General features: G+C 36.3%; 1 protein-coding gene and 1 long non-coding RNA gene across 4 annotated transcripts; one reads left to right on the forward strand and one right to left on the reverse strand.

Annotated features, from left to right (window-relative positions):
- Positions 1–1,060: 1,060 nt before the first annotated feature.
- Positions 1,061–7,433, reverse strand: LOC130467900 (uncharacterized). 3 transcript variants are annotated; one of them, XR_008927918.1, is made up of 6 exons: positions 6,863–7,424; positions 6,732–6,791; positions 6,039–6,245; positions 4,237–4,382; positions 3,205–3,385; positions 1,061–1,264 (listed from the first exon to the last, which is right to left on the reverse strand). It is a non-coding gene; the product is annotated as an uncharacterized lncRNA (long non-coding RNA). The 3 variants fall into 3 exon arrangements; XR_008927916.1 differs by having other exon boundaries at positions 6,039–6,791; positions 6,863–7,433; XR_008927917.1 differs by lacking the exon at positions 6,863–7,424 and having other exon boundaries at positions 6,732–6,831.
- Positions 7,434–9,883: 2,450 nt separating this feature from the next.
- Positions 9,884–11,413, forward strand: LOC130467901 (uncharacterized). The gene is made up of 2 exons (XM_056836902.1): positions 9,884–10,228; positions 11,239–11,413. The coding sequence occupies exons 1-2, from the start codon at positions 10,089–10,091 to the stop codon at positions 11,396–11,398; spliced, it is 300 nt and encodes a 99-aa protein (XP_056692880.1). The 5' UTR covers positions 9,884–10,088; the 3' UTR covers positions 11,399–11,413.
- Positions 11,414–15,226: the final 3,813 nt, after the last annotated feature.

The following is a 15,226-nucleotide window of genomic DNA, read 5'->3' on the forward strand; positions in this document are numbered from 1 at the left end:
TATTTTATTGCTTTCCTCGCCATATAAATTTGCTAACTTTTATCTGTTATAGTGTTCACGCATAAATCAGATAATACTCGGACAAACCGGTTCATTGTTAAGCACCTTAAATCAATCTAATTCAGCGTTTTGACATCTATTTAGTAATATATGTGCATTAAAATCAATCAAGAGTAGTAATGTAGCATCACGCATGTCCCATCATCATCACAATTGAACTAGTAAGGAATGTGTCGCGTGAGCTAATGTTGGGCACTCCCCGTATTAGTAAACGTCCCCCGAACTCTAAATATCTACTCCGCTGGATGTACGTTGAGCTATGTCCACATCAGGGATCACAAGGGAACCTATGGTCGTTGTGAGTCAAATATGTTTGCACTCCAGGCATATCACGATAACCGGGTTTTGTCAGTTTCTTAAAACTGAATGGCGACTCCTATAGACTAGTAAAAAGAGGCTAATGCCCACATTCAGTTCCTATTTACTTAATATGCTTGCCACATCCCACTAGTAGAAAAAACCCTTATTGCAGCGGGCTTTTAGACCCCTGTTGCAGCGTACATCGTATGCTGCAACTGGGGGGCCTGCAACAAGTCTGAACTTGTTGCAGCGTACAAGTTCGCTGCAAAAAGTGATTTGTTGCAGCGGGCTTTTAGATGTACGCTGCAACAAGTGCCAAAAAATTGGCAAAATTTTGGACTTGTTGCAGCGTACATATAAAAGCCCGCTGCAACAGACTCAACTTTTTGCAGCGTACATTTATTTGTACGCTGCAACAAGTCTGAATTACTCAATTTTTTGCAGCGTACATTTATTTGTACGCTGCAACAAGTCTGAATTTTTGCGAAATTTTTTTCCCTTGTTGCAGCGTACAACATATTTGTACGCTGCAAAAAATCACTTTTGGCAGGAAAATTCTAATTTTGTTTAGGGATACCTAGAGTGCCTTGCACTAAATATAGAAACCTGTCAAAACAATAATAGAATAACGCAACCTGTATAACAAATATAAAAACAACAACTGGAGTTTTGTATATATCCCAAAACCAAAAGTGCACATACTGATACATTTAAATATATTTACGTTCCAATTTCAACGTACGCATACATTTTAACATAAAAGATTGTTCTATAACATCTAAACCAACACGATCAAGCGCCCTCAGGTCAATAATAAATACTTGGTGGTAAAAAACTTCGCCCATTGCTCACGAACCACATCAATTTCCTCACTAGCATAAGGCGCAGTCCTCGGAGTATAGACCTTACAAAAACAAAAAATTGATGGAGCATTAGATTAAATGTCATTTTAGTCTAAATATGAACTATAACGACCCAATGAGCCTTAAATGTGCATAAATAGATTGAAATGAGTCTTTAGGTTCTTTAGTTCAAGGTTAGGAGCGAAAATGTCTCATTTTAGCCTAAATATGACCTATAACGACCAAACAAGTCTCAAATGTGCATATATAATAGATCGGATTGAGTCTTGAAAAGTTAAAAATAATCATATGAATCATGTAATAAGTTTGAAATTAGTTTTTAAGTTCGTTAGATCAAAGTTGGGAGCGAAAATGTCATTTTAGCCTAAATATGACCTATAACGGCCAAAGAAGTCTCGAATGTGCATAAATAGATTGGATTAAGTCTTGGAAAGTTAAAACTAATCATATAAAACATTTAATATGTTTAAAATGAGTCCTAAGGTTCTTTATTTCATATTTGGGAGCAAAAAAGCCTCATTTTAGCCTAATATGACCTATAACGACCAAACAAGCCTTAAATTTGCATAAGTAGATTGGAATGAGTGTTAGAAAGTTAAACTATTCATATTAAACATGTAATAAGTATAAAATGAGTCCTTAGGTTCTTTAGTTCAAAATTGGGAGCGAAAATGCTTCATTTTAGCCTTAATATGACCTATAACGACCCAATAAGCCTTAAATGTGAATAAATAGATTGAAATGAGTCTTAGAAAGTTAAAACTATGCATATTAATCATGTAAAAGGTTTAAAATGAGTCATTAGATTCTTTAGTTCAATGTTCGGAGCAAAAATGTCATTTGAGCCTAAATATAGCCTATAACGACCCAATGAGCCTTAAATGTGCATAAATACATTGCAAAGAGTCTTGGAAACTTAAAACTAAGCACATTTATCATGTAATAAGTTTGAAATGAGTCATTAGATTCTTTAGTTCAAGTTGGGGACGAAAATATCATTTTAGCCAAAATATGAGTTGTTTATAAATGAGTAACTAAAGACTAAGATGATGAAGTTTTGTGCTTTATTATTGTTTTTCATGAAGTTTCAGTTTATTTTTCATAGTTTGATGATGGTTTGGAGATATTGGCCTGACTCCATGTTGTATCGGTCCATATAAATTAAGGTTTATTGTAAAGTAAACCCTTTGAGGATTGATCATAATAGCAAGTAGTGTTTATTACTCCGTACTTTGTATCTATTAAGGACCAACAAGGAAAGTAGGAAACACTCCACTTGTTACCGTATATTAACCATGTTCTAGGACTTGATTTCAGCAAATATTATTGCATTAGTCTCTAACTTGCAGCATCCTCAAGTCCAAAATCTCCAAATTTTAATAATGTGGTTCATTTAAACCGAAGGATATAACATGTAAACATGAAAACATTCAGAATTTGGGGACAAATATTAGCCGGACAAAGTACATATTTGCAGCAAGTTTATTCAAATTTCACGGGCCAAATCAGGTTATAACTTATGAATTGGCTAATATTATGAAAGATGACCAACTGTCCACCTCTAAACATGAACCAGAACAACTCCATCTATGATATCGGTGCATGTCCTATGATCTAGTTATCTCATATGTTTGAGTTATGTACTTCACTTTAATAGCTTCATATTGTTTTTCACTTTTTTGTTCGTCTATAAATAGTGCTTATGAGCAGTACGGACACAAGAGACATAAGAGCAACTATCTATTTCAGAATATAGTCTCTTAATTATGTTGATACGTACTTCTATTAAGCTCAAATGTATTATCGTGAAACATTTCTAAATCTTAAGTTGTATTAGGTGTTTGAGAATAAGAGCTAGAATGTTCTTGAATCAGAAACTCTGAAAAGAAATCTCGCCTTCATTTGAACAACTCAATAAGAGAAACAGGACACGAAAGCATTACAAATAGTGCTTTGAAGTGGTATAGTTAAGAAGAAAAACCTTTATTTAGCAGTGCGTCATTTCAGAAACATAGATGATTTGTTCAACTCCGAAATAAAGCAGTACTTGAGCAGCATCACAAACAAGCTTCTCCTTGCCCCTCTTACAATCATCAAAACATCAGTTCTTCTCCAGGCACAGGAAAAGTGCTAGGCACAGAAACGAATGCTTGCCTTCCATGCTGCATAGAAGTTAATACATTTGGTGATCTACATACATGGAGCGAATATGTTATTCAAACAACCATTAAGAGGGTGATCCCTCTCTCCCTGTCACTTCTTAGGTATAAGGGATATTCATATATGTGGATCTCAACAGCTTCACAAAACATTTGACAGCAAACCTGTTTATAAGATTGAAATTTGGGTCCTATTTTCTGAACAAAATAAGTTACAGACTTACAGGTTGTTATAACTCTTTATAAATACTTAATTCTTGAATTGTCATGTTCCCACAACTCCACCCTAACTAGTGATAAATCCAAACTAATGAGCCACATAAAACATATACAGATACCTATCACCTATACCCAAGCTAGTTAACATTGTTAAAAACTACTATAAAGTACACAATGTCTATCGAAGCTTCTAATCCTCGCAACGATCACTTGTCAACTAATGATGCAATGTTGGGAAATCAAAAGCTTTGTGGAAGAAGTGACTCAAATAAAGCAAATAGAAGTGGTTCGAGTAAGAATTGGATGATGAGTTGGACCAAATCTACATGTGTGTGTGTGTGTGTGGGAGTGGGGGGGGTGGGGTGGGCGGGGAGGGGGGGGGTGAGACCCTGATGGCATTATGACTGGGGTGTAGTTTTCTGGGTCAGTTTTCCCTGCCCAGCAAGAGCATACAAGTTTAGTTTACTGATACAAAACCCTTTCTTCAAACAAAATAAACATACAATGGAATACCTTTACGAAAAGTGCTTGCCTACCATACCTCTATAAAACAATTGCCTAGCTCCTAGTATTTAAAAGTGAATCCAAAAGCACAAAATAACCAAGGCCTGAAGTAAACTCAACCAAGTCCAAACCTTTCAGTAGTATCCAATTTGGATCTTAAATCAGCTATTTCAGCCTCAGCAACAGAGAGACGCCGTTGGCAAGCCGCCTCAGCTTCATTAGCAGCTTTTATCCTCAGCTTCAACTAGTTTAGTGATTTGATTCTAGAAGAGGTAGACTGTGGACAGATACAAGAAGATAGAATAGATCACATAGTAAGTAGAGGCACGGGAAGATATGTCAGACTACATTTACACAAACAAAGAGTTGGAGAAGTGAATTTATCACAACAGAACTAGAGTACAGAGGAATATCAAATCAACAGTTGTCTGATTTTTTTTAACTTTAACAGGAAAAAAAACAGTGGAACGGTTTTATCCATGAAATTCCTTTTAACATAAAAGTTTGTGGCATGAGCCTTAGATGTGCGTAAATAGATTGAAATTAGTATGTCCACCCTCCTCTCATCTCAAACAAAACCCATAAAGGCAAGAGTCCGGAAGACAAATTCTGGGCTTGGCTTGTAACTGAGTCCCTGGCCATCACTCTGGTTCTTCTCTAACTTACACTGAACACCAATTATACTTTTTCCAAAAAAGACTTGCTCCATCATCTGCATCTCTTACATAGTCAAGCGCATTTTTCAATCTCAAAACTGGACTCATTTCAGCTTTTAGTTACAGGGGATGAGGGTCTAAAACTCAAGTCTCTCAAAGGAAAAAACCCGTCAATTTATCAGAGAATATAGGAGACAGCAGCACAAGTATCTAAACCAAAAAGAAAGTGATTGCTAGATACCAGGAAACGTTGTATTCATCTGGGTCTCTACGGTACGCACAATACCAAGCTGCTCAACGTAGTTTCCTAGGACTATCAATGCTCTAGTGGAAGCAATTATAATTTTATAATTCCGGTCACCAATACACCATTGTAACATACTACTAGAAAGACCTATCCTAGAGGTAGCTTCTCGGCATATATTGCATAAGTACTACATAGGAGAGTTGGAAGTGTGGAACCACTATTCAGAGAGTGATTTGAACCCCTCTCGAACATGAAACTGCAGTTCATCTAATACAGTATATAAATAATCAATATCCAGTTTGCAGTGAATCAGTGATCACTACAAGACCTTGAAAAACTGAAAATAATAATACTAGCCAGACTATGGGACTAGTATTATGAAAGCTGAAACTTTGGAAAGGCATAAATACGACAATACCTCAAACGCTAAATCAAAGTGCAGCTAGCTGAAAGGTGGTTCAGATGTTTATGCTAAGACATGTGTTTGGGACGGATAAAAATTAGGAATTGAAAAGACTTTTCGCTCAATCAACAACCCTCGATGTTGTCAGTTACGCTTAAGTTAGGAATGCATATTCACTCAAAGTTAAGAATAAAAGTTGCGTTGGATTGTTTGGCCACTATTTTCAAGCTTCGGTCTACCCCTTAACAACAATATGCTAACATCCACATCTATAACCCACTGCACGAAATCATTTGTATTCATATAATTACTTGAAAGTGGAATAGAACTATTAGATGACCATAAAGAATTCTGCAAGGAATAAAAAATGACAGATAATAGTAAGCCTGGCCTAGCTGAAACATATCAATTTTTGTTTTAACGTATCAAAGTATGGCTGATTTCAAAATATAAACTTGATCAATTGAATTCCCCCGAAGTAAAGCAGAATCCTAACATTTACCCTTATCCTTATATCAGTCAGTCCATGAACAATAACATATACTAGTATTAAAGAACACTTCAATGTGCAGGACCAAGAAGAAAATAAATGCAAACTAAAGATAACAAAGTTTTATCAAAAACTACCTTAAATTTGGCAGGTTCAACTAGTTGAAAAACAACAGTATCTCCTTCCAATTTCAGAACTATGGCAAACCTTTTCCACCCACCACTGAGTCCACGATATTGAGGCAGATAATTGGCTTCGTATTGTTCTCCAGTATCTGTCTCGAGTACTATAACAGTACGGTTTTTTACTGGTATATGCGCCCTTCAAAAGGGTGGAGGAAGTCTCTGTGACTCCACCAAATGAACCAAGTAAGAAAACACCTCAAAATAAGCATATTAATTTCATCAGAATAATATATAGTTTGTCACATTTGGCTAATGAAAAGGCCTAAAACATGAAACATGAAATTACTTAAATTGGATTGCTTTAGATTCAAAAAAGGACTGACATTCAAGAATGGAGGGAGTAGTTTTTCACATTTGCCTAATGAAAGAGCCTAAAACATGATTTGAGGTACTAACCAAGATGAAACCACCAGAAACATTCGATTTTACATCACTTTTACGGTAGTCGGATGTTCAACATTTATCTTTGAGTGAATTTTTCTAGCATGAACAGAATTATATTTCCTTAATCAGGGATTATTACAATATTTTTCTCATCAAGAAAATCAAATTAATTGATATATCTCTGTTTAAATTACATACGAAGATCAAGATTCAAGAATTTGCAAAATTTCATCATTTAAAACAAAAGAAATCATAACCCACCCGAGATAAACGTATGTATTTTCTCCTAATCTTGTCAGCCAACAATTTCTTTGGCTTTCTCTGCAAAAATGAAAAATGAACAAACCCTAATTTTGAAAACGAAAATAAAAAGGGACATGGGAGAAAGTTACTTGCCGCAGCGAGGATTGACGGAGAACAGGGTTCGCGAACCGGCCGAGCAAAGAAGCTTAGTTTTCCGAGCAGGGAATCACTTCGCCGGTTGTTTTTTCGAGCAGGGAATACCTTTTGCGGGGGTTTTTCGAGCAGGGAACCACCGGTGAGAGGTGAGGAAATTAAATAGACTCTTGCTAGAGTACCACCGGCGACGGGCGAGACCACGCGGCGACGACCACTGGTGAGAACCACCGGCGAGACGCAGGGTAAGCCGAGAGAAGAAGAAGGGAGTAATGAGAGTGGGATATTCGCTGCGAAATTGGTCATGAGGTTTGAGGTAGAAATGTTTGGTCTGAGTTAAAGTTGCAGCGAAAAAAATTACAAATATGTTATTGCAGGGGGCTTTTACCATGTACGCTGCAAAATAAAAGGTCTATTGCAGGGGGCTTTTACTATGTACGCTGCAAAAATCTCTTTTGCAGGGGGCAATTAATTTGTACGCTGCAACAACCCTTTAAAGGGTTTGACCCGCGTTGACCGACTGGTTGTTGAAGCGTATTAATACTTGTACGCTGCAACAAGGGGGTTGCAACAGGGGTTTTTTTACTAGTGTCCAGAGGGGAAAAGTCGTGCGGCCGTATACTCTTTCCAGAGGCGCCGCGTCGTGTTTTTCGACCCCCTCACAGTACTAAACCATGTGACTAGGTAAAATAGTTTCTACAGAATTAGAATTAGCATAAGTATTTATATTACTATTACAATTAGTGGTCCTGCATAGTTTTGCCAAAATGTCAGCTGTTGTGTTGAACTCCCTCCCTGCATGCTCCAGCTTGAAATGTTCAACCTCACATGTGAGTGCCCTGCATTGTATAATGATGTTTCGATTAATATAATAGATGCCATTAAATTCCTAGATCCTAGCTATTGTGTCTTTAGAATCCAAATGAGCCACAATTTTATTCCATCTTTGTTGATTTGCAATTTTCAATCCTTCCCTAATAGCCAAGAGTTCACATCATGAGCACTAAACGCACTTTGCATTTCTTTTGGAAGCCTAGGATTCAATGCTTGTTGCTGTTTCTAAGACTCCAACAATACCTGCAACTTCTGATTCCTTGGAGAAGGAAATATCACAATTCATTTTTAACCAACTTATTGGAGGAGGGGTCCAATGGAGGCTAGCTGGGTGGGGAAGAAGAGGGTGGCTAAGTTGCGGTTTTGAAGAGAAAAATTCTCAGGAAAGATTATAAGCTTCTTTGTTACAGAGTTGTGGTGGTTTGAGAATTTTTTAAAAGATAGCCATGTTTCTCCTTAACCATAGTTCAAATGGTACGTGGAAAAAATGTCCTCCATGAGAGGGTTGTGTTGTGATCGGCTAGCCATGTTTGAAGTGGCTGGATAAAAAGGAGTCATGGAGAGGATACAGGTCCCAAACATGTCTGGCTTTCTTACTGTCTCAAAATGTGAAGAGAGTCCTCTTTGATTTGAGGACACCAATCACAGGCAACAGTTTGAGCCATATGTCTTGAACAAGGACTAGGTTAAAGCCCATTTACTTTAGAGTAGCTTGTTATTAGAAGGATAGTGTTCTGAAGAATGAACAAATACTTCTGTAAGCTTTAATTCGTATATTCCAGTGTGATGTTCTTGTAAACATGTTTACTTCCTTTATGAAGAGTTCTCTTAAGATGTATTTGTGATTGTTGTTGCCTAAATCCAATGTGGATTGCAGAGCCACCACACACACGAATCTTGTTGTTCGGGGAAAGCAGATAAGAGTTGATATCAAGGTGGTACACGATGCATCAGTGATGAATGCAATTGGAGTATGTGGATTACAGTTGTATCGTTATGGAGAGACAATTTCTATTCCTTTCTTCACCGAGACATGGAGACCTGACAGCTTCTATGGAAAGATTAAAAGAAACCGTGACCTTGGTCGGCATAATCTCTGTTTGTTAGGTGTAGTTATTACTCTTTGCCTTCTTTTACGCTCGTCTTTTTCAAATTACAGTTCATCTCGCAATTATATACTGAATTCTGGAATTATTATCTATGAACGGGCAGTAGTTTTTTACCATCGAAAAATATTTTGTCATTTTCTTTATGCATAATGCAGGGCACTCTTGTAATTTTAGAAGCTAGCTAGAGTGCTCCAAATCCATAGCTTGGGCATTCTGTTTCTAAATAATGTTTAGAATATCTTCAATCTTAAATTACTTAACACTTGATGTCTGGTCTGTATATGAAATGGATTTTTGGACTTGCTTGTGGAATAGTATACAATAGTAGTAGCAGTAGTAGTTGCAGTCACTAGTAGAAAAAACCCCTGTTGCAGCCCCCTTGTTGCAGCGTACATGTATAAATACGCTTCAACAACCAGTCGGTCAACGCGGGTCAAACCCTTTAAAGGGTTATCGCAGCGTACATTTTAAATGTTCGCAGCAAATGTGTTTGTTGCAGCGTACAAAATAAAAGCCCGCAGCAACAACCCGACTTTATCGCAGCGTACATGTTATTGCCCCCTGCAACAAGTCCGCGTTTCAAAATTTTTTGCTGCAATAACGTTATTTCGTCAATAGCTTTTTCACTTAACAAAATATCTCAAAATTTTATTTTCCAGTGCTCTCTCAACTCCTTCTCTCCAAGCATCTGGCCTTCGAACTCAGCCGTCGAACTCAGCCGCCGTCGAACTCAGCAGCCGTCGAACTCAGGCGTTGCTCGGCCCTGCGTCGCTGTCTTCGCCGGTGGGTCTGTGTTCTCGCCTCATCTCCCCCATCGCGTTCTGTTCTCGCCGTCACAGTCCCAAGTATTTCGATCTCTTACTCTCTCTTGCGCGAATCTGTTTGAGGAGGTATAGTTTTCCAACTTTATGTGTTTATTTTTCCCTAATTTCGTATTTTTAGGGTTTGCTTTCAGTCAATTCTTGATTTTTCCCCCAATTTCGTATTTTTAGGGTTTGATTACATAAATTATTCTTATTTTTTGTGTTAATTAATACATTTTTTTCCGATATTGATTGTTAGGGTTTGATTTTTTTTGGTAGCTTATAATTCATCTGTTGACCGGTTTCCTACTGAAAAGAAGAAGATTGTGGTGAGTGGGAATCCGGTTAGGTTGTTAATAAAGAAGTTTGTGTCAAAAGCCGTGGCAAGGACGTATTTTTTCCCTAGGTTGGCTAAGGTATCAGAATCGGAGGCGGTGGTGCTGCTGGTGCTTGGGGGATCCTTTGGGGCTAATTCTATGAACATTGCTCTATTCAATATTTATTTTCAGATGTTGGAGCAGCGGCCAAATTTGCATATAATTTGGGAGACTGGTGTTGAATCATTCAATGAGATGGAGAGCCTTGTTCGAAACCATCCTCGATTGGTATTGGCACCGTGAGTTTTCGATTCCCATTCCATTTTAACTCACCATTATAGCTGTTCCAATGTTCCATTGATGTTTATTTATGAGAAAGCTATTGTCATACTGTACTAAGTTGCTAACTAGCTGAGTAGTTTTACTCCTCTTCAATTGCTTCATATAACTATAGATAATCCTAGCCTATGTTGATTTACAAATTACAATTTGTCAAGATAAATCCGCAGGCTACATGCCAAGCTTGTACACCAAATGCATAAGATTTTGGTTCCTTGGAGAGGATATTTTGGCACTGCTGTACCACAAGTGTCCTATCTTCACCATAGATAATAAGTCATTGTTACGTTAGGTTAGAGCATCTTTGCTCGTGTTCCAATTACCTTTTATCCTGTAAAGAAATTCATATAATAACTAATAAGTGGTGACTAGAGAATAACCTATCCCAGAAGCAAGTTTATTCCCTCAGCTCTTGAATACTTGATTAATTTTAACAATGGCCTTTTTAGCTGTTTTGAAATGAAATGATTGTCACATTCCTTTTGGGGTTTGTGGTTGTCAGTTGTCACCCTTCCTCTCCTTATCACATGGGCCTCATCAAAATGTGTGATAATCCCCTATGTTATAGAATGAAGGGAGTATATGTTTTATCTTTTATTCAGTACCCAATTCTGTTCCTGGAAGTCAATGTTGTTGATCCAAATCTTTTCTTTGGTTTACAGGCCTGCTTCAACTGTCAATTTTGTACTTGACTTTTTGTGTTGATTTTGAACACGAAATCATTATCCGTAAACCTCTTTTGTCTGTTTCAGATATATATATATATATATATATATATATATATATATATATATATATATATATATATATATATATATATATATATATATATATATATATATATATATATATATATATGCTTGCGTGTGTGTCTCAAAACTTTTACTATCATCTTTAGGATCAGTAAAGTCCATCTGATTGTTCTTTTTTTCCCGTACATGATCTGAACATAATTTTCGTTTTTTATAAGGTTTTTGCGTTCTATGGACATGGGATATGGAGCTGCAGATCTTATTGTTTCTAGGGCTGGATCGATGACTTGTACTGAACTACTAGTTACAGGGAAACCTGCCATCCTGGTAACAACCTTTGCTTCCTTTATGGTCTCTTCAATTTTTGAATTGCTATAAGGCTTGTTTGGTCGTTATAGGTCATATTAGGCTAAAATGAGGCTTTTTTGCTCCCAAATATGAAATAAAGAACCTTAGGACTCATTTTAAACATATTAAATGTTTTATATGATTAGTTTTAACTTTCCAAGACTTACTCCAATCTATTTATGCACATTCGAGACTTCTTTGGCCGTTATAGGTCATATTTAGGCTAAAATGACATTTTCGCTCCCAACTTTGATCTAACGAACTTAAAAACTAATTTCAAACTTATTACATGATTCATATGATTATTTTTAACTTTTCAAGACTCAATCCGATCTATTATGCACATTTGAGACTTGTTTGGTCGTTATAGGTCATATTTAGGCTAAAATGAAGCATTTTCGCTCCCAACTTTGAACTAAAGAACCTAAGGACTCATTTTATACTTATTACACGTTTAATATGAATATTTTTAACTTTCTAACACTCATTCCAATCTACTTATGCAAATTTAAGGCTTGTTTGGTCGTTATAGGTCATATTAGGCTAAAATGAGGCTTTATTGCTCCCAAATATGAAATAAAGAACCTTAGGACTCATTTTAAACATATTAAATGTTTTATATGATTAGTTTTAACTTTCCAAGACTTACTCCAATCTATTTATGCACATTCGAGACTTCTTTGGCCGTTATAGGTCATATTTAGGCTAAAATGACATTTTCGCTCCCAACTTTGATTTAACGAACTTAAAAACTAATTTCAAACTTATTACATGATTCATATGATTATTTTTAACTTTTCAAGACTCAATCCGATCTATTATGCACATTTGAGACTTGTTTGGTCGTTATAGGTCATATTTAGGCTAAAATGAAGCATTTTCGCTCCCAACTTTGAACTAAAGAACCTAAGGACTCATTTTATACTTATTATATGTTTAATATGAATATTTTTAACTTTCTAACACTCATTCCAATCTACTTATGCAAATTTAAGGCTTGTTTGGTCGTTATAGGTCATATTAGGCTAGAATGAGGCTTTTTTGCTCCCAAATATGAAATAAAGAACCTTAGGACTCATTTTAAACATATTAAATGTTTTATATGATTAGTTTTAACTTTCCAAGACTTACTCCAATCTACTTATGCACATTCGAGACTTCTTTGGCCGTTAAAGGTCATATTTAGGCTAAAATGACATTTTCGCTCCCAACTTTGATCTAACGAACTTAAAAACTAATTTCAAACTTATTACATGATTCATATGATTATTTTTAACTTTTCAAGACTCAATCCGATCTATTATGCACATTTGAGACTTGTTTGGTCGTTATAGGTCATATTTAGGCTAAAATGAGACATTTTCGCTCCTAACCTTGAACTAAAGAACCTAAAGACTCATTTTAAACCCTTTACATGATTAATATTCTTAGTTTTAAGTTTCCAAGACCCTTTCCAATCTATTTACGCACATTTAAGGCTCATTGGGTCGTTATAGGTCATATTTAGACTAAAATGACATTTTCGTTCCCAAATGTGAACTAAAGAACCTAATGACTTATTTCAAACTTATTACATGTTTAATATGCTTATTTTTAAAGTTTTCAAATACTCATTTCAATCTATTTATGCACATTTAAGGCTCATTGGGTCGTTATAGTTCATATTTAGACTAAAATGACATTTAATCTAATGCTCCCATCAAATTTTGTACTTGACTTTTTGTGTTGATTTTGAACACGAAATCATTATTCGTAAATGAATATTGTTGGCATTGTAATTAATTCCTATTGATTGGTTTATTTCAGTATACAATTAGATTTGCGCAGGTTTAATTGTGGTAGTTATGCAATATCAAATTAATATTCGAGAGATGCAATTTGATGTTTAGGCTTGTGTGAATAGGTGGAATTAGAGTTAATACGTAGCGAGAGCCCGTTAATTCTGAGTCTATGATTAGTATCGATTCGAGAGAGCATGCTAGTCTAATTAATTACCTTGCTGATTATCGTGATTGTTCATTGTCCTAGATTGTTATTTGTTGGTGAACCTATGCCCTAGATTCCTTAATATATTGATTCATACTCGTTTAATATTCGTTCGTAGTCTTAGTATACAAATCATCAACCAACTCTTGTTCCCAATAGTCTAGTCTAATTGATTAATAGTAGAAAGAACACTGTTTCCCTGTGGATTCGATCTTGACTTCCCTTGCTACCTAGCTAGTGGACTTAGTGATGTGGGCCTAATAATTGCCTCCACCACGAGGCCCAAAGAAGCCATAATATCCTATCAAGCCAGCTTAACTAACCCATGGTTCAAGCCTAGGAAGTAGGCTTGGACCTTAGGTGTTCAAACAAACATAAAGGCACGACCCTAAGTGGGGAAGCCCATGGTCTCTGGCCCAGTTTGTAAAAGGCCCATGATTAACGGCTAAGGGACACGTGTCCCAAATCCTCAAGGGGGGCACGCACCCCGCAGATAGGGTTGAGGGATCACTTCCCGAGAAACCCTAGCCCTATAAAAGTCAATGACATTTAATCTAGTAGTAGCTTTTGATGGCCTTGAGGCCCTCATGGCCATGAAGGAACTATTCCTATTCGGATTTTCAGTATGAAAGGGTGGCTCTGTCTTGAATTCTTTCATTCTTTGAGCCACCATATGGTTGGTTTCTTAAGGTGCGCTACAGGATATATGCTTTATGTAGTTGGGCTTCAAATAAACTGCCTTCAATATGGATGTGTTTACTTTAAAGATGAGTATCATCTGTTTTTCATCCTTATATGACATAGATGAGCATAGTCATCACTGAAGCCACTGAGGTGATAAAAGGGGATCTTAGTGACTTAGTGGCATTCTTGAAATATCCGTACATACATTGGCTCTAAGTTCTGGCAAAGTACGTTTTATCAAAAAATGTTCACCGTCATCTCTATTTCAACCACAAGGGAAAACTTGTACGTGAGCATCTATTGTGCATGAATTAGGGATTGGTTAGCTGATGTGTGATTAAGCAAGATTAACTTTATATATTTTGCTGTAATCCTTGCTTGGAACGTAGGCCAAAATTCCTTTCAGCGTCAATATGAATGGGTGATATGACGGAAAACAATTTATATTTAAAGTCTTCTATTTTTTTTCTTGGATATTTTGATATTGTTGGGGCTTTGGGTTTTAACTAGCTACAAACTTTTGTAAAAGACGGTTTTACAGGAAAGACCGCCTTGATGGCACATCAACTGCCACACAAGCTGCCAGGTGAAATGCTAACGTCAGCATCAAAAATAAAAATATATATAACATTTTTGATGGCACTAGTAATATAAGCAAAATAAAAAGGAAAGCTAAAGAATTAGTGGTTTTCTTTAGGTATTTGGTAGTGTGGATGGAAAGAAACTAATTTGTAAATTTCCAAGGCATAGTTTTGCTTACATTTGCTTGGGTTTGAGTGTTTGACAATTTCATGTACTGATGCAGATTGAAGTGTTAAGTGCCCATAGGCATGTTGATGTGTCATGCTTGAATTGAAATGTTGAGTGCCCATAGGCATGTTGATGTGTCATGCTTGAATTGAAGTGTTAAGTGCCCATAGGAATGTTGATGTGTCATGCTTGAATTGAAATGTTGAGTGCCAGGGACATATTTTTTGTGTAATCAGAGCCAGACACATATTGAGCATTGCTTCTTTTTCTTTAATTTTGTGGACCATTTTAATCTTAGACTGTATAACGTCTATTTGGATCTATTGCATTCAAGCCTGACGTGTAAATGTCTTCTGCTAATTGCATATATGTCTAATATTACTAGTGCAATTAAATGTGATACATGTGGATTACAGCTTACAGTGAAGACCCTATCTG

Source organism: Spinacia oleracea, chromosome 2 (genome assembly GCF_020520425.1).
Source record: "Spinacia oleracea cultivar Varoflay chromosome 2, BTI_SOV_V1, whole genome shotgun sequence".
NCBI classification, from domain to species: Eukaryota; Viridiplantae; Streptophyta; class Magnoliopsida; order Caryophyllales; family Amaranthaceae; genus Spinacia; species Spinacia oleracea.